General features: G+C 38.3%; 1 protein-coding gene across 8 annotated transcripts in view; it reads right to left on the reverse strand.

The window, feature by feature from the left end:
* larp1 (La ribonucleoprotein 1, translational regulator) overlaps positions 1–21,029 on the reverse strand; it is a 112,126-nt gene that overhangs the window by 62,780 nt on the left and 28,317 nt on the right. For all 8 annotated transcript variants that reach the window (XM_062970242.1, XM_062970241.1, XM_016995075.2 and 5 more), the window contains exons 2-3: positions 5,352–5,413; positions 641–706 (exon numbers count right to left, since the gene is read on the reverse strand). In XM_062970242.1, coding sequence (XP_062826312.1) covers positions 641–706; positions 5,352–5,413 — 128 coding nt within the window. The remainder of the gene's footprint in view (positions 1–640; positions 707–5,351; positions 5,414–21,029) is intronic.

Consider the following 21,029-nt stretch of genomic DNA (forward strand, 5'->3'; position numbering starts at 1 on the left):
CATGTTTGAAAAGCTGGTATGACAATTATCTAATAAAAAAAATGATCTGGTGATGACTTTTGAAAACTGCATATGTCTCAGCACAGTTCAGAGTCTTGCTCAACAACAGGACCTGTGCCGTTAAAATAGTTGGCGAATTTCAAGTGCAACTTTTGCTAGAATGTAATAAAGTCACTCCCCCAAAATCTGTTTTATGCTGCAATTGAAGAATGCAAGGCAGCCCCTTGAAATTTCCTTTATCTAACAATATTCTATATCTGTTTGGAATATTGTGCACAATGTTTGCAGTAGTGCCTTATAGTTAGCAGTAAGCAAACTCAATGGAGCTTATTTCTCAGCAGATATAGATAGGACTGTGACACAAAAACTCAAAATTGACAGTGTTACTGACCATTCTACTCTGAACCCACTCGCATCATAACATCTCCCTGAAACCCTGAAGAGTTACTGTCACCAATCAAAGCCAGATAATGAAGGGATCAATGTCCCCACTCATAGTATACCAGCTTTGTGTATTTGTGTATAGCAAGCCCCTTTATTGAATAAGGGACCTGCAAAGACCAAAAGAACTTCTTTCCGGAACCTCCACTCTGAAGCACAAACAGAAAGGTTTTCTTACTGAGGTTAAAATGTGTTTTACCTGTACACTCTTGTGAGCTATTTCTCCTGGTGTTGGCCAATTTGTGGCATCTCCAAAGTCTCCAACCTAGTATAATAAACAGAGACATCCAATCAAAAGGGAAGATCATATAACAGTTGCCACTTTTTGGTAAAATATTTATCCAACACGAGAACTGCATAAACTCCTATACAAAATCAGCCCTAAGCACAATCTTTTAAATAAACTGCTCCATAGTTCTATTATTCTTCAGTTCCGTTACCCAATGGCCTTAATAAAGCAACAAATTGGTTTTTTTAATTGTGAAATACATTTTACTACATGTTGCATGTCCCTTATCTGGAATTCCAAAATCTAAAACTGTCTACTTGGATAGCTGAGATAATGGCACCTTTGTTTTCTGATGGTGCAAATAATTACAAATTACAAATATTATATAAAATTATCTTCAGGATATGTGTGAATAAGATATATATGAAACATGGATTTTGTGCTAAAACTTGGATCTCATCTTCAAGATATAGCATTATGAAAATATAGGTAGTTCAAAATCTGAAGTCTAAAACACTTCTGGTCTCAAGCACTTCAAATAAGGGATGCCCAACCTGTACTTTAATTTCTTTTCAAGTGTCTCTATGGGTTCTAGCATTGCTTGTACATGAACACATATAATTTATTTTCCTTGTACTTTTGTATATAAAGCTTATCTATTATAATTTTTCCATCTATTTGAACTGTTTTTCTCCAACTATAGCTTTCATAGCCTTTGAAGGTTCACTGATTTAGTCCTTTTCACAATGCAATGGGGAAAATAGTCACAATTCAAGGTTTTGGAAGTTATACAGCGTTTAATATTGTTTCTCCAAACATAATGCCATCTAGTGATCCACATGACAGTTTACATCAGAAGCACCAAATCATTGAACCTGTAACAAGTTAAGGAAGCAACCAAAATTTGCTTGAAGTCCCTAACATACGGACTTATCATTTGTCTTCTACTAGGCAGAGCGCCTTCTCGATTGTAGCCCCTCATTTATGGAATGCCTTGCCAGTTGAAACTCGAACTATCCGAGACCTACTTGCCTTTCGGAAAGCCTGCAAAAACCTTGCTCTTCCGACAAGCTTTCGATGGGTGAAAAACTTGGGGCTATGTCTGTTTTTATTGTTGTTTTTATTGTGATTTTAAAGCTAAGTGTATTGTTTTAATCTATTTCTGTAAACCACTCCGAGCCAAACTGGGAGTAGTGGTATACAAGTCTAATAAATAAAATAAAATAAATAAAAAGTATGAGGTTTAACTGATAAAACAATTCGGGGGAGGGGGTTCAAAGGCAAGTCCAAGTGGATTCGAGCCATATTTCTTGTTTTCTAAGGATATGTTCTGAAGAAACTAATTTCAGAACCCAAGACATATTTTGTATATTTCTGGAAATGCCAAAAGAAGGTACCGAATGTCTCAGACACAACTGTGCACATGTAAGTCAAAGAAATGAATGCACACACTAAGAGCTTCTGCATCCCTTATTTGGCAAGTCTGACCTCCAATTTGTGTAGCTTCTCCTCTGTACCTTCTTCAATATGCAAAAGCCAGTCTAAGATGAGATTTACTTATTTAAAATGCTAGCTTAAGTAAAAAGTTTGTCTCTTCCCTTTTATATGGATGGAGCTGTGGAACTAGCCATCAGCAAATGTTGCCTAGGTAGGGAAGTAAACAATAACTGTTAGAAACCATTTAAGACAAAAAAATACCTAAAGAAAACATAAAACAATGAAAGATGTCCCTAGAAAGCAGAGCTACTTCCATATCATTTATCTCTCTTTGGGTAGATAAAGCGAGATCTAAATAAATATTAGTATAATAATATAATAATAATGTATGTGTGCTGTGTTGTTATGTACAAATAAATCTATAATGTAAATAATGTAATGCCCCGCTTTTCTCCAAGGATGCTATTATTATTATTATTATTATTATTATTATTATTGTTGTTGTTGTTGTTATATTGTTATTATTTGTACCCCGCTTTTCTCCATAATAAAATGAAGCTCTCTCTCTGGTCTGATTTTAGCCTTTATATATTAAACAGCCATCTTTTCCTCCTTTCCTTCTCTTCTGTCCATTTAACTGATTGCACAACATTGACTTTCACTAAACTTTGCCTCAGATGAGTCCAGCTTTCTTGTGATTTACAGCTATTATGTTTTCAAATGAGACATGTTAGTGTGTTTAGACCTGGGAATCACAGCTGGAATGCAAGTACAACATTCAGTGAACTTTGCCATGAATCAGCGAGTCCATCTTGGCAGAACCTTTTATTTGCAAGCACATCTTGAGCTTTGCCCTCCAGCAAACCTTGTAACTACAGATTAAATCAGTGACATAGCCTGCTTTCAGCTGTTTCCTTTCTCTAACCCCTTGATATTACAATATGAGTTACTATCTTTTTTCAAATGAAACATATAACTTAAAAATCACTCTAAAGCAGGGGTCCCCAAACTAAGGCCCGGGGGCCGGATGCGGCCCATCGAAGATATTTATCTGGCCCCCACAGCCAAAGGGCAGAAGGGGGTTGGGCTAAATGACTCAAGGGGTCTCTTCTTCTCTTACAACCCTTATTATTATTATTATTATTATTATTATTATTATTATTGTTATTAACATTAACGCTGGGTGGCCATCTGTCAGGAGTGCTTTGCTTGTGCTTTTGTTGCACAAAGGCAGAAGGGAATGGGACTCAATAGCCCAAAGGGTCTCTTCCAACCCCCTTTTTTATTATTGTTGTTATTATTATTAGTAGTAGTAATTATTATTGCTCGGTGGCCACCTAATAGTCTGGCCCTCCAACGGTCTGAAGAATCGTGAACTGGCCCCCTGTTTTAAAAGTTTGGGGACCCCTGCTCTAAAGCTTATAGTGAAGCCACCATAATGTAATCAGAAATTGTATGCACGGTGTCATACCTCATATACAGGAAGGGAAACTAAAGTTATTGAATTCATTCAATTTTTGAAAACTACTAATAACTTCCCAAAGGGAATGTACAAGTAAAGCATTATTAAGGGATCCAAGTTTTGGTTACAAAACAGTACAAATTTCAATATTTCCTGTAGAAATCTCAAAGATATCACAAGATTTTAAACTGGTATGCTTTTAAACTACCATCAACTTCAATTTATGGAGACCCCACGAAAGAGTCACCCTATCATCAACCGCTCTGCTCAGGTCTTGCAGACTCAGGGCTTTGGCTTACTTGCTTGAATCCACCCCTCTGAATGCAACCCTCCTTTTTTCCTACTGCAACCTTAACAAGCATTGTTGTCTTTTCTCAAAATACGTCCAAAATCTGTCAGTCTCCATTTTAGCCATATTGGCTTCTAGGGAGAACTCAAGATTGATTTGTTCTCCACAGAACCCTTCCCCAGCACTATATTTCAAATGAGTTTAGGCTTTCTTCCTATCAGCTTTCATTGTCCAGCTTTCATAACCAGAGAAAAATATGGGAAATACAACAGCATGGGCCATCCCAACTTTAGTATTTAATGGCATATGCCGACACATCAGGATTTTATCTTATTCCTTCAGAGTGCCCTTCCACATTGTACTCTTTTTCTTGACTACAGTCTCCATTCTAATTAATGACTCAGACAAGGTATTGAAAATCCTTGACTATTTCAGTGTCTTCACTGTCTACTTCAAAGCTGTGTAAAGCATGTGGCCATTCTTTTCGTCTTCCATAATATTCAACTGTAAATCTGCCCTGAACTTTTTTCATTAACCTCTTTAATAAATGTTCCTATTTAACTAGTACACACTGCAAATGAAGCTTTTTTCCAGGCAAAGCTATAAATTGCATAACACAATGTACCAGAAAGAGAGCCAGGTGCAACAATAGCATATAAGTATAGAAAGGTTTATAAAAACAGCCAGTGACTACAGAGATAACAGATTACTGTCTTCAGTTCATTTCGTATTTGCTATTCTGAAAGCACTAATAATCAAATAAAGTTGGAGGTAAAATGATGAACTGAAGGCCTTTCACATGCTAGGATCTTTCAGGCAACCACATAATACACAGATCAAAGTTCACCCTTCAGGTATCACAAATGCATGAAAGGGAGGAAAGTAGTGGTGACAGCTGAAACATGAAAAAAAATTAAGTACAGATGTGGTATAACAACAACAACAACAACATTTATATCCTGCCACCATCTCCCAAAGGGACTCAGGGCAACTTACAAACAGCACATATGTCAAGTATATCAACACTGATAAACACCACAATATCAAAGCATAAACAACACTTACAAAAGTAAAATCCAACTCAGTTTAAATAAGATAATCAATAAAAACATGGCAATAGTGATTTAAAATGGACAACACAAAATACAAGTGACCATAAAAACAACAATAGCAATTAAAATGAACAATACTAAAATCCAAGTGATATAAAGTGCCAGAGTCAGTTTATAAAAGGTGCTAACAGTCAAATATTTTCAGGGGGCAGAACATTTAGCAAGAAAGTGTTTTAAAAATATTTAAACCTGTAGGTTCTATCTGTAGAACATGAGCATGACAGAACACCTTTGAAGATCTCAGTTTGTATGAGTTATAATAAATAACAGGTTTACACATGTTCATTTTTATAATCAAGCTAGTGTCAGATGGGCCCTACACTCTCCCATAATGTATATATCTTTCACCAATACACCAAACAGAACTTGTTTGTACCTTACCTTGCTTCCCTTCCGTTGCTTTGGATTTGCTGCTTTCACCACCTTAGCTGGAGCTGAATGCTCTGGGGAAGGAGAAAACACCAAACATTAGTATGCTAAATTGATTGCAAAATAAAGAGACCAGCTATGTACAGAAAATGCAGCATTTCATCTCTATGATATCACTTCATGCTATCATATTCAATACTGTGCTTTTAAAGAATTGATCAGAGTAGCTACTAGGAGCATTTCCCCCACATTTCAGAAGTACTGGAAAGATCAGTCAATTGGAACATGATATTTAAATTCAACAGGAGGAGCCTGGAATTTACCATATGTTGAAAACTATTTACTCCAGGTGGAAGTATTAACATTATTTACCCCCAATTAACTCTCCCTCAATTTAAGAATGAGCAAAAAATGTTCATGCTTGGTGTGAAGATAAGAATAAAGCTAGATTAAATTCACTTAGCATGACAGGTCATTATCCACTAAATGCAAAGGCTGGAAATGATTAGCATTTACAAATAAGTGGGAGGTATCACAGACCAGGCATTGCCCAGATTTTTCTTAAGAATCCCCTCTAAAGGGGATTCTGGCAGGCCCAGAATATGGACAATGAAAGGCAAGAGGTGGAAAAGAATAACACTTTGTCATTACTAAAAATACATCAATAGGAACTCAAATGTAGGGATTTTATACAAATGCTCAATATTTAAAAACATCAGATTTATAAATAGTTTAGAAAACTGGCATGTCTGTAGCTAATTTCTTTGCCATTGGGCACCCCTGGGGGCTGTATGGATTGCAAAAATCAACTTCCAATTTTGAAAGAAAAAAAAAGGTTTTTTATTATTAAAGTATACATGGGGTCTCATCATGTATTTAAAATGTAAAGCACTACGTTCAAAAGCTTCCTGCAAAAGCAAATCTCCTTCACAAACATCCTTTTTGCCATGCATAATGTAGTATAGCTAGAACGGTTGAGGGTGCACTTTGCCCAACCCCATTATAAATCAGGATCCTGACAATATGTGGGTCTCAAACATCCATAAACCAGAAGGCAATTATACAGGGCGTTACAGAGTATTCTCTTAACTTTGCTGGCTTCAAAAGCATTCTCTTAGCACGGTTACACCAATAACAAACTGTACACAGGCACACAGAACGATATGCACTATGGGCACACAGTCTTGTTCTTGAATAAAAATGTTTCCTATGCACAACACCGCTTGTGGATTTAATAAATAATAGGAAAACAATTTCAGACACAGCAGTATTACACAGCCAACTGAATATACAAAAACAGGTACCTTAAGGAGCAATTTTATTTATTATAGCATGGGATATTATGAATTAACATTCATTTCACTAGGTGCATATTTATCCTGCATGCAGTAAAATGAAGTATAGAGCATGAAATCTCATGCTACAAAAATGATTAGTTTTTAAGGTCCCACAGGTTTCTGTTTTCTTCCTGACATACTGTCAGCTACTTTCGGGAAGCTGAACATCCAATCACTTCCATGTTTAACTTATGAACCTTAACAGGTAGCTTGTGGACATGAAAACACTGTTTATAGACTTCTTGATATTAGCCATAATAATAAATACAATATATAATTATAATAAATGCAATGCCTAGATAAATATTTCGACGGTGCATTATATATTAGGTATTCTGAAAGGATCTGGCTAAAACGTATAAAAACTTTCTAAAAACTCAACCATGAACCAGTCCAGTAAGAAATGCTCATAGCAGGAATCAAACAGTTGAGTATTTTTAGCTGATAATGTTCGATAAATAGGCTATGAATAGACGAAGACAGATAGCCACTTTTTCTTAAATGAAAAAAATAATATCCTCGATTCCATGAGAGAAAAAGTAGCTATTTTAAAAGGATGAAAGAGAGAGAGTGCCAACAGATGAAATTTAGTGCTACAACTTGAGCATCTGGAATTGCAAATCAAAAATACTCCAAAATCCTACATTGCTCAAACATGTGACTGAAGTAATGACACCTCTGCTTTCTGATGATTCAATTTACACAAAATTAGTCTTTCGTGCACAAAATTATTTCAAATATTGTGTAAAGAGTTATGTGCATAAAGTATACATGAAACATAAATTATGATTGAATTTAGACTTGTATACCATCTCCAACATTTGAAAAAATACAGGTATTCTGTCTGAAATAATCCAAACTCTAGAACGTTCTGGTCTAAAGAATTTTGGAGAAGGGATAATCAGCCTATACCATACTCACAGTCCCTAAACCACTCCAAATCAACAGTGTCTTACAAGAATTTATATACTACAATTCAAGGAATAAATTGTTCAATGATCACAACAGTAAAGCATAGACAGAAGAATACTGTTAACAAACAACAGCACCAAGATTGTATTAGATACCTAGTGGTCAAAATAAAAGAAGCAATCTAGACAAATAACATTATTATATGTGTTGTCGAAGGCTTTCATTGCCGGGATCACAGGGTTGTTGTATGTTTTTCGGGCTGTATGGCCATGTTCCAGATGGCCATGTTCCAGAAGTATTCTCTCCTGACGTTTCGCCCACATCTATGGCAGGCAACCTCTGAGGATGCCTGCCATAGATGTGGGTGAAACGTCAGGAGAGAATACTTCTGGAACATGGCCATACAGCCCGAAAAACATACAACATTATTATATTCCAACATCTTTCCAACATCTGAAGTATCACATATCACTGTCGATTTCATCAACTCCTCTCACATATTTTATACCACAAAAGCTTCTTGCCTTGCTTTTAAAGTGTCTACCTTCTGGTGATTGCTCTTTCAACCCTTTTCAATTACAACCAGAACCTATTAACTCTTTGTACCGTCTACTCATTTAACCACACACCAAATAACATTGGGCCCTCCCAGATCTGGGGGGTCCAGATCTTTGACTTCCACTTATCATGGATTGTCATGCCTGACAGTGGCATAAACACAGATGAGTTCACATTGCTATCATTTAATAATATGGTCCATGATTATCCATGTTTTTCCCTATTGCCCTGGAGTCCCGGATTTAAAAGGGCTGAAAAAGTGGATTAACTGCTGTTACCATTTCTGCCATGCCCACACCTACATAATGGCCCGCCTTCACCTTGAAGCTACAAAACCGATCTACCACCAGTCTCAAGCTATACAGAACAGTCATATACTCAGCACTTATCTACAGTTCAACTTGATGTCATAAAACATTACAAATACTATAAATATGTACTCCATCTTATTTACTGGTCTTATATTCTTATTTAGGAAACCTGAAGCTTGCTCACATATATAGGAACTGTTTCGGGAATCCCCAAAACCATTTACATAAGTAGCCAGGCAGCTAGACAGGTATCATGGAACAGATTGTTTTAAACAAATGATGCCAACTAGGTTAAACATTCTTTTTTCTATCTAAAGTGAAGATGCACTAAATTGTCCAGATGATATCTACAGCTAATGTTCTGCAAAACATTCCTTCTCTTAAAACAATATAGCACTTCTTTCCGAATCTGGCAAGGAGAAGCAGTAGATATCCACACTAATTGATGGAACTGATTTATATCCAGCTTTTGTATGAAAGCCATGCTACTCAAAATAGTGGTCTGCGAATGAACCATCAGCTGCTGCTTCATGGCAAGCTTCTAGAAAACATATGCAAATATGATATGACCCTAATATGGTACTTCAGCCTGGTAATAGAGGAAAAACCTGCCAGTCTGTCATATCAGATAGGCTGAGAAGCACTGTGCTGTAGTATATTCAATGCCTTTAAAGTCTTCACTAATAAAAGAAAGATTTCATTAGCCTATTCCTCCCTGGACAACTTTTAAAACAAAACAATAAAGTAAAATCAAAACAATAAAGTTTTATTTATGTACATTTCTTTGTTTTCCATCCCATGAATTCTACAAATGTCAAAAGGAAACCTCATTCACCAATTGGCACTTAATGTGCTGTGATTGCAGAGATTGCTGGAACACTTTGTCTGTAAAGAGTAATAATAGTGGGTACAGTTTCTCTTTGCAAAGGTAAAATAACAAACAAAAAGTATCCTGATACTTGCTGAGAGATCCCATCCTGCAAGCTGAAACAAGCAAGAAGGGGGGGGGGGGGGACTGCCTGGAGTCACATAAGAGTTTTGATACCTAAAGTATTAATTGTCATAAATGCAATTCAAACCTGACAGATATCTTCAAAGACAGAAATCTCTTCATCAATCAAGATGCTACAAGCCCCCCAACTCCCCCAAACATACATCAACAATCCCAATCCAATTATCAGAAGATGCAAAAGGTATGCCTGTGATGGCATCCAATTATCAGAAAATGCAAAAGGTGTGCCTCTGATGGTGAACACCATGAGTACAAGCAAACTCTAGACCTGATAGTCCTACCTGACTCGAATACAACATAGTGTGTTCTGTGGGGCAGTAAATACTTGAGCACTCAAAGAATGGCATGGCGAACTGCAATGAACTTTACAAGCTGGGTTGGTAATCAGTGAAATGTTGAACTTGAAATCAAAGATCTAACCATAGGGACAAGTGGAGTTATATCTCAGTACATGGGGCGAAGGAGTAATCATGGGTCACTCAGCAATGCATAACTAGGTTGGTGAGTACATATGAAGGTACTTTCTAAGTAGTAGCACCTCAGCTATTTAACTCTTTCTCAGTCTAACTTTTGTCTCCATATTTTCTTTATGCTCATACTCTTTGTAATAATTTAAAATTGTGTAAAATCAGGTTTCGTTTATTGCATTCCTTGTGAAACACTACATGCTACTTTTAAAGTCATCTTCAAAGCACAATCAGTTTAAATGATAAAACTAGGTGAGTGACAAGGAGGTGTGACTCCACCATTAAGATTCAAGACAAATGTTCTTTTTAAAAACATCCACATACTTCTTTTGAAGACATTTGCTGAATGCCATCCAGCATGAGGCTTCATAAGGTAGCAAAACAGTGACAAAATAACTCAAGACACAATCAAGTAAATGTAGTGAAGAATCCACTTTTTTTGTTAAATCAAAATCCCAAAGATGACATGTAATGGATTTGTCTTTCCGGGTGTGAAAGTGATTTTGAATACACAGATTATGCTTAAAAAATAAACATAAATAAAGATTACTTATCTACTCTCTGCCCCATTAAAAAGTTATAAAACCTCAATTCAGTGGCCATAGAATGAAAGGATATGTCATGATGCTCATAATTTTGGTATCCTATTTCATTTACACACATGCATGGGGAAAGAATTCATTTTAATTATTGTAATTCAAAATGAAAAATATGACAACATTATATATTGTACCTTGTACAACATGCGATAGGGTCTGCAAAAAGCATTTGTCGGCCTAACAGCATGAACTAGTGGAATACTATAATATATACAACCAACCTTTTCATTCCTACGGAGCTCTGACGCTAACAGCATACCTACGAAAACACACAGGTCCCCAAAGGAGAAGGAAAAATGCTGTCTATATTGCTAGTAGAAAACATATTTTGTTCCTGTGCACCTGCATCCATGCATGTGCATGGACATCCCGAATAAACCACACATAAATTTTGAGCTGACTGAAGGAAAGAGCAAGGCAATCATTTACAAGCTGAAGGTTCTTTTGGTTAAAAATTACATTTACTATTCGAATTCAATGGAAAGCTTTGGCTAAATTTACATGTCAATGAAACTACAAAAAAGAGGGGGTGATGAAGAAAAGAAGGCTAAGTTTAGCTCTAGTTTGATAGGAACACCTAATTTGTATGTTAAATTAATAGCAAAAGATTCTGGAATACATCCACCAGTTGACTGCCTTTCATGAAACAGTCAGAGGTAAATCAATTAACAGTGAATCAAAACTCCGCATTTGTCACAATTATCCAAGTCTGCAGTCCAATCTGGCAACCTACAGTCAAGTTAAAATAACTGTTAACAGAAGAAAGAGGGAAGGGGGGGATACATGTAAAGTGTAAAGTGGACTGTCACTCCTGGGAGAGAGCATTCCAGCTGAAAGCTAGGTTAGTCTTTCCATCTGTGCCTGTCTATCATAATTTCAGATCAGGAAGTAAATTATCATGCTTGGGGAAGGCTGCACTTTTTTTTTAGCTTTCACAATGTGCCTTCAGGAGCACAAGTAGACTTCTTTCATTTATAGAAGCAAAGACATAAGAAATATATAAAGTCACTAATCCATTTGACACAGCACTGTCTACACCAGTGATTCCCAAAGTGGGCGCTACCGCCCCCTGGTGGGCGCTGCAGAGATCTAGGGGAGCGGTGATGGCACCTATTAGGACATGGGGGCAGGGCCAGAGGAGAGGCGTGGCTTCTTCCCAAGAGCCCGAGACAGCGCTGATAATCTATACCTCTTCTTGAGGCCCTTGTTGGGACAGAGGGCAGAGCTAGAGAAGGGCTGAGTCTCTATACCTCTCCTGAAAGGCCTTTTAGGACTAAAGGGCGGGGCTAGGGGCAGGGCCTCTTCTCAAGAGTGTGAAACAGGGTTGAGCCTCTATACCTCTCCTAAGGTATAGGCAGGGCTAGGGGCGGGGCCTCTTCCCAAGAGCATGAGACAGGGCTGAGCCTCTGTATACCTCCCTTGAGGCGCTTGTTAGAACACAGGGGTGGGGTATAGAGGTTCAGCCCCATCAGGCACTTGGGAAGAGGCCCTGCCCTGCACCCTGTGTCCTGGCAGGCAGCGCAGGACAGAAATAGAAGCTCAGCCCTGCCTCAGAGGTCGTAACTCCGCCCATCCCAGTCCTGGCCGCCCATTTGTGGCCCCACCCCCTCCCCACCCTGCATCTTGGACTAAGGAGAGGCTCAGCCCCACCCTCTTGAGCAGAAGCCACGCCCACCCCTCTAAGCCACGCCCCCCCTTTCCAGGGGGTGCTGAGTCATATTTTTTCTGGAAAGGGGACAGTAGACCAAATAAGTATGGGAACCACTGGTCTACACTAACCTTTTACAACCCGGAGCCCTCCGCCACTCCCAGCTAATGTGTTTTCCCCGAAAATAAGACAGTGTCCTATGTATTTTTTTTTTTTGCTCCAAACATGTGCTAGGTCTTATTTTCAGGCAATGTCTTATTTTTCCATGAAGAATTCACAATTATTGAACAAAAATGAACATTATATACTGTACAGTAGTTGTCATCACAAACCAGCATGACCAGACAAACTGTGAATCCTATCAAGAATTTCTTGTTACTACTATTATTTCCATGTACAACAATCCATGGTACGTACAGTTACCAAGCCTGCATGCTCTGGGGTTCTGTTTGGCGGGCATGCTTCCAAACAAAAACTTTGCTAGGTCTTACTTTTGAGGAAGGTCTTATATTTAGCAATTCAGCAAAACCTCTACTGGATCTTATTTTCAGGGGCTGTCTTATTTTCGGGGAAACAGGGTATTGGGGCTCAGTTAAATACATATGAAGAACATGATGATATGATCTGGAAATAACTGAATTGATACCATTTATTCAAGGAATAATCAGGTGGCCTCTAGATTTTGGGATTAAAATTTCTATAATTGATATTTTAGTCCCATACAATTAAGAGTAAACTAGGTTGGTTAAGATTGACTGAGACTATATAAAATAGAAGACTGTAGCCTAAACACACTAACTATGTATCTGAGACAGGGTCCTTCACAAAGTCTTGGCTCACCTTCCCTGTTCACAAGAAATCTGTCATTTAATGAAAAGTTCATTAACAGTTCATTTGTGCACTTAATTAGATACATAATCTCAGCACAATCCTGCAGCCTTGGAAAAAGGAAAATAGTACCGGTAATAGGATTCTAATTCTGCTCTGTAAAAGCACATTTACATGTACTGCTATAAATATATTACCTTCTCTGTCCTCCATTCTTTATGACAAGCCCCCAAAAGCCGAGCAACAAACAATCTTGCCCTCATGAGACATTTTACATATATTTTGTCAAGGTTACTAGCTTGTATCAAATTGCACAGAGAATGACAGACTATGTATGTGTGACAAGTGCAATCTAGCAATTCAGGATGATCCATTCAGCTTCTTGACCTATGGAAATTACAGCAACATGTTCTGCAACTGACCACCTTAATATGAACAAACTATTTCATAGTTTAATTCAAAATATCTGCAGATCTCTTCAAAGCCTTAGCCAGTCTTTTCTGCTATTTGGTGCTCATGTTCAAGGACAGTACTTATATAGCAGTTCACTTGTACTGTGATACAAATGCCTCCTTCCTTTTATCAAGATAGACCTTTAGCCAGTTTAGCCTAGCAGTAGTCTAACTGGTTTCAGCCTGAAGTCTATGCCAATTCTTTATGAGGGACTGCTTAAGTGCAACTCCTGAGGCCTTATGCATGGTAGTATGTGCTCATCCACAAAGATTATAGCTTTTCCTTCTGTCCTTACTTTAGATCAGGGGTGAAGAAAAGGACAGTCCTTCAACTGTTGGGACTAAAATCCCAGTACTTCTCAGTACTGCTGTGATGACTTTGAGATGCAATCCAATTTGTGGGATCACACTTTTGCCCACCACTGCTTTAACTGCTTTAACATTTCCTCCAAAATAACCAGTATATAATAATGTCAGTTTCATATAGACCTTTCAATTCATGGATACATGGGGTACAGCACATTTTCGTCCACAAGTTCACATTCTTAGCTTTCCGCAATAGACAATTTGTGATCAGATTCTCTTCTCTCAGTTAAGATGACACTGTAGTTTGCCTTCAGACATTCAAAGCTGGGGGTGGGGGGTGGGGAGAAACCAGTGGTGCCAAAGCACACAAAGCTTAGTTTGGATGAACAGGAGGAGGGATAGGGCAAAATCAAGGAAAAAACGAGTGCTTTACTTTTAAAAAATCTAGCAGTTAATTGATCCAGTCCACCTGTATAAATAAAGCAGTTGTTTAAATGTGCAATTGTTATACTTACCAGTTATAACAGTTTTGGCAGTATAGTCTTTCTGGAAAATAGTAATAATACTTTGTTCACCCTGAGTCAGTGTAAGTCACTAGCTTCAGGAACACCATATTAATTTTGTAAATACATTAGAAAAACCACATCAATTCATATAAAAACAGTTTAGAATTCTGAACAGGTTTTTATCAAACTTTTCCTCACTCTCCTCTAATTTTTTTTGTGTCAGGAGTGACTTGAGAAACTGCAAGTCGCTTCTGGTGTGAGAGAATGGGAAGTCTACAAAAGCATTCCCCAGAGGACATCTGGATGTTTTACCATCCTGTAGGAGGCTTCTCTCATGTCCCCATATGGGAAGCTGCAGCTGACAGACGGGAGCCCATCCTGCTCCCCAGATTCAAACAACCAACTTTTCAGTCAGCAGTCCTGCCAGCACAAGGGTTTAACCCATTGTGGCACCAGGGGCGCCACTCTCATCTATAACTTAGCAGAAAAAAGTCCAGAGTGTCATACGAAAACTCTGAAAACATTATTTTGAGTTGCAACTGTTTCTCCATCACATGTAATAAGAATATTTTAGGAACATTTCCTAACTTGAATAAAGCCAGATGACACTGGCAATTTACATCAGTAGTGCAATGTAATGGAAAGGATGATAAAATACATCAAGCACTACCTTTCTTTCTGGACCATGTGTGAATCAATGACACACAAGGCACAGCCCGTAGGATATCAGGATGCGAGGCTCTGGGTAGGAAGCTTAATGTAAAAACTGTCATTCTTTTCTCCTCCCAGATGAAGGACGCTGCCTATGAATGGAGAAAATAGTGTTCTGTGGTTTCATGAAGATGGACTTGTAGGAATGTTTTTTCCTAAACGTCTCACCAACCTAGAGGAATTTAAAACTGAGTTATGTGCAGGAGGGGAAGAGTATTAAGGGCAGGCGTTCATCATGTGGTGGAGATAATAGCCAGCTGGTTACAAAGAGAATTCAACAAATAAAACAAAACCACAACAGTGGAAGGAAAAACTCTTAAACAACCAGGTAAAGGGAAGAGGCAACAAGAGGATGAGTTATATTTTAATCTGATCCTACACAACAGTGATGACCAGGTAGGGTAGAAGTGGGAGAAACCATGTTCTTCTGGAATTTGTTATACAGGGGAAATGGAAAGACAAACATAATCACACATGTATTCTAGATTTTTAAAAAGCTGACTACAGAAAAATCTGAAGATTACTGGGTATAACTCTGTAGTCAGGAATATTAAAAGAGAAAGGAGTTAATAGTGAATAGGAAGTTTCTTAAAATATATTGAAGGCACAAATTCAAACATTTCCAATGAAGATGCAACCACGATGGCTCTCTAATAAAGTTTCAGCTGCACTAAGATTTAACATAAAAATAAAAAGGGGGAAATCACCAAAGGAATTTGAACAAACAAAAAATGATGAAGCACAAAATGAGTTCAGGCTTGCTGAACAAGTTAATAAAGGTGTATTTTTGGTCATGTCCTTAGCAAAATGAAGACCATGGAAATGGTAGGGTCACCACATGGGGAAAATGGTGAAATACTAAACAGGGGGTAGAGAAAAGGCAGAACTATTCAGTCTTCTCCCAAAAGAAAAACAGTTCTTAACCTAGGGAAAGTGGAACAGATGACTGAGTAGGACAGATACAGCACAGAATAGGTCAAGAGGTACTAAAGGGATAGGTTAAAAAGTAGTACTGTAAATGAATTCACTTCTTCACTTCACTTTATTTCTTAATTAGTCGCTCTCCACCAGAGTGCTCCGAGCGACTTACAATTTAAAGTATCATTCCACAATATAAAAACATTCAACATAAAAACATTCAACATTGACTATTTGGCAAACTAGATCTGATCTACTCAAATGCACAACCAAACAGCCAAGTCTTGAGCGCTTTTACAAAAGGTCGCAACTCCGACATTGCTCTAATATATGGAGGCAATGAGTTCCACAGAATTGGAGCATAGGTCGAAAAGGCTCTACGCCTTGTAGCTTCCAGGTGTACCTCCCTAGGGCCCAGTACGTATAGGAGATTTTTCTGGGAGGATTGAGGTGACCAGTGATGAAAAAAAGGAATGAGGCGGTCCCCAAGATATAATGGTCCTTGGCCATTTCGAGCTTTAAATGTTAGGATCAGTGTCTTGTAAGAGATCCGATGTTCTATTGGTAGCCAATGCAGTTGTTTCAGAATGGGTGTAATATGGGATCTTATAGATGATCCCGCTAGCAGCCTGGCCACCGCATTTTGAACCATTCGAATCTTCTGGGTTTTTGTCTTCGGAAGGCCAGCATATAAGGCATTACAATAATCCAACCTAGTGGTGAATGTTGCATGGATTACCGTTGCCAATGCTTCTGTCAAAAGGTAGGATGCCAATTTCTTTGCCTTGCGAAGATGAAAAAAGGCCTGCTTACTTATGACAGTGATCTGGGCCTCCATTGTCAGCGATGAGTCCAACACAACCCCAAGGGTTTTAACAGTAGCAGATGGAACCATCCCCATCAAAGTCAGGCAGTGACTGGATTAACTCTGGTGGCTGGCCGGGCCAGAGTATCTCAGTTTTTGCGGTATTCACTTTTAGTCTACTTGCTCACAGCCAACTCATCACTGCTTCTAAACACAGCTTAAAGTTCTCATGAATCGCGGTTGTCCCAGGTTTGAGACGCAAGAGTAGCTGGGTATCATCTGCATACTGGTAGCACTCTATGCCAAAGCTCTGCACTAGTCCTGCAAGTGGTCGGATGTAGATGTTAAATAACAGGGGTGAAAGGATAGCACCCTGGGGAACTCCACAGCAAAGGCAGGAGCTCTCAGAGTTTTGGCCTGACCACTCCACCCTCTGTCTCCAGTCCCGGAGAAATGGATTGAACTATTTAAGAGCTAAACCTAGTACACCAGACATAGCCAATCGATGGATCAGCAAGTCATGGTCCACAGTGTCGAATGCAGCTGTAAGATCTAAGAGTACCAATAGCGCTGATCCGCCCGGTCTAACTGATGACAAATTTCGTCAGTAATAGCTACCAAGAAAGTCTCTGTCCCATGACCTGAACGAAAGCCTGATTGAAAGGGGTCTAAGCCCGCAGTCTCATCTAAGAATTGCTGTAGCTGTCCCGCCACTGTCCGTTCAATCACCTTGCTCAAAAATGGAAGCTTTGAAACTGGGCGGTAGTTACTAGGTATGGCGCCGTCTAGTCTTGGTTTTTTTCAAAAGAGGGTGAACCACTGCTTCTTTAAGACGCTCTGGGAAAATTCCTTGTTCCAAGGAGCTGTTAATGATGTTCCTTAAGGGATTTCGTAGTCCCTCCCAGCACTCCTTAACCAACCGGGAGGGGCAAGGGTCGAGGGAGCAGGTAGTTGGTCTTGCTGCAGCTAGAGTCTTTTCCAGATCTTCCATTTCTAATGGCACAAAAAGTTCTAGACGAAGGGGACGAAGGAGAGGGGTTCTCGTTATCATACTTGGGAATATCACGTAGGACAGATGGAGGCCAAATCTGTCGCTGACTTTTTCTCTTTTTAGAGACCAGCATGCTATCATTTTCATATATCCCTCTCCCAATGATTACTGGGATCGTCCTCCCAGTTCTGGGTTCGTCTGTAGTATCAGTTAGGTACCCGATGTTCGAATCACCTCCAGAAAAGGGAATGACGCAAGGCCCGAGGGGGTATGATTTTGGGTACCAACCCGTGGGCACAGCGGAGTTGGAGTAAATGTTAGGCCTCCTAAACGTTTAGGATGTGCAGGTGTTCCGTTGCACTGAGGGAACGAGCTCCCAGCCACTGGGAATTCAAGTCTCCAAGACTAGATGAACAACATTACAGGACTAACAGAGGTCATCTAAGAGCCACTGGCAATAATCTGAGAAATCCTGAAAAAAGGGAGAAGTCCCAAAGTGAATTTAGGGCATCATATCATGAATCTGATGAAACTGACCTCAATCCCATACCATTTTGGTCTTTAAGTATATAAGAAAAGTCATTCTGGATTAGACTAAAATCCTATGTAGTCCAGCAATCTTATTTACACTGCTGTCAACTAAGTGTCTATAGAAGGCCTCAAGCAGGACATTATTTCAACTCCACTCTTTCTTTTGTTTTATTCAGCAAATGATATTCAGAATTAGAGACAGTGGGCTTCTAAATATCATTTGCTGAAGTGTCAGTCTTTAAGCTCCCAAAATATAGTATTTACTTTTGTCACACCAGACTAACATGACTACTACTTTAAAACTAAAGTATTATAAGGTATGTAATGTTTTATCAGTAATATACAACAGTATTTAACAAGCAGTAGAAAGATTAATGTAGCTAAACTGTTTTGAACAAAACTGGTAGAGGGAAAACCCTGCACATTTCTTGCTGAGTCAGCCTCTATCTCTAATCCCAGTCTGAAACCACCTAGTACATTAAGAATTCAGCTTTCTGTGTTTATTTGAATTCAACTAGGAAAAAAGAGTTCAGCAATTATATATGTATAATGGTATATATGGTATGTATTTGCTACCTTTCCCGCAGATTAAATCTCAAGGCACCTCACATATAAAATTGGTTAAAGCCTAACAGCAAAATAGAAGTATGCTAAAGCATTACCTTGAGGAACCAGGTCATTCCATATACTCTGTGCCTTGCTTCAGTCCATATATCCCTCACACCTTTGCCTTCTAATACACTTTAATAACTGTTTGCACACTGTATCACAGTCATTTGTTCAACATTAACAGAATTTCATTGTATTCATTAGGAATCCAGAAAGGATATGTGAAAGCACTGTAATATGTGAAAATTTTCATCAAAGCAGTCTACCAGGGATGAAGCTTTAAAATCTCAAATATAACAAGAACAGATGTATTTAAGAGTGCCCAGGCAGACAAATAGAATATTTAGAACAAACTTGTGTTGACAATATCTCACCAGTATTTTAGGTATTTGACAATACAAACTACTCTATCTTTTGCTCCTCGTACAAACAGCACTCAATTGAAATGCCCAAGCCAGAGAGGAAGAATTCTATTTTCTCAGTGAAGAAAATCCAATCCCCCCAGTTTCCACAGGTTCGTCAACATCTCTCTCTATAAAAAAGCAACATAGTCTACCTAACAGAGCACATCTGCTTTACTATGAATGTAATCCCATGTCACAAGAAAGTGCCTGTCATAATGGGTCTTTTATTTCTCCAAGCACCTGGCTTGGAGAAATAAAAGTAATTTATGTAAATTTTTGTCAAATATGTTATGAAAGTAGCATTTCTAATAAAAAAAAATATGAAACACCTCCTTAGGACATTCAAACCAACATGGGTAAAGTATTTGACACCAAACTAAAGATCCTTCAGACAGCACAGAAACCTCAACTTATTGACACCTTTAAGCAAATACTGTGCCACTTCCATATTCCAACCCATACAAGATCACTGTTGTGGATTTTTTTACCGTTCTCAAACAAAATTCTCCCAATTGCACGTAAACATGCTGTATGTTGTGCTCAATCTCAAAAGCAGGTAGCCTCAGTCATCTTGGATTTCAGAGTCAAAAGGTTAAGATGAACCACTCAGGTATAGACAGATTTAGATTCAAACAGTTAAACCAACATGCTGAAGAGAACACATTTCCCTTAAATAGCTTTAAAATTTGGACAAACTCCCAGATGGAAATGGGACACTTGATCAAGTAAGAGGAGCAGTGAATGTAGTTACTAGATATTAAGAGCAAAGTTATTATCGTCTAACCCTGTGAGATATGAATTTTGAGAGCTGTAGGATCCTAAATCCTCTAATATATACTAGGATTTCTACTATAAAAGAACACAAAAAGCCCAGCTTTTTTGTGAGGTGTGACTGTGAAGCCTAGCAACCTTGACACCTTGACACTTGCCATTCTAAGGGACAGGACAGGATAGCCATAAAACTCATTTATGGCAACAACTCCAGCAGAAAAACGGTTGCATCAAATACATCACATTGAAAACAAAATGCTGTGCTCAACTTTATCCCTACTTCTGTAACAGCTGCATGCTCTAGTCAGGCTTCTCAATGCAAGCTCAATTAAAGAGAAAGGAAACATCTGTTTTCTCCTCAAATTAAATCAACAAGACCTCTTTGGGGAGCCTTTTCAAGCTGAATGCTGGCTGGCAGTACACTAAAAATGTGAAGAGATCTCTTAAGGTTACACTGGTTCTGGAAATCTGCAGCCAAAACTTCCTGTGTCATTTTGCTTCTTGCTGATATTGGCTAGACATTGAGTACAAATTAATGAGAAAATTCCTATTGCTGACAAATAAGATTTCGAACTATAACATTAACATTCAATATGTCTCAGCCAAGTAACTTCAAGAACTATTCAAATAAAAGCGTCTGAAAATCTGGCAAAGTAATGACAAAAAGCAATGTCAAGATCACTGCTATAGCACAAATTTAGATGCAAACCATTGTATCAATGTATTTGTGGCATTCAGTATATGTAAATTCAGGAATGAAACAATTCAATGTGTTTTTTTATTAAGTTTGCAATACTTTAAAAAAGAGTAAACCCTCTGTACTAAGCCCACAGCAATTAATAATATTTATTCAAATCAATTCAAAGCCCTTCCAATTTCTTAGTATTTTCTTCCCAGTCCTAGTCCAATTAATATCTGGGTTTTTTGAAGGCAAAATTTTAAGAAAAGACTTGGAAATCAACAGAGAAAATAACAGGCCCACTTATTAGAATTCCTTTCTCAAAAGAGAACCAC

The sequence above is a fragment of the Anolis carolinensis genome, chromosome 2, assembly GCF_035594765.1.
Source record: "Anolis carolinensis isolate JA03-04 chromosome 2, rAnoCar3.1.pri, whole genome shotgun sequence".
NCBI lineage: Eukaryota > Metazoa > Chordata > Lepidosauria > Squamata > Dactyloidae > Anolis > Anolis carolinensis.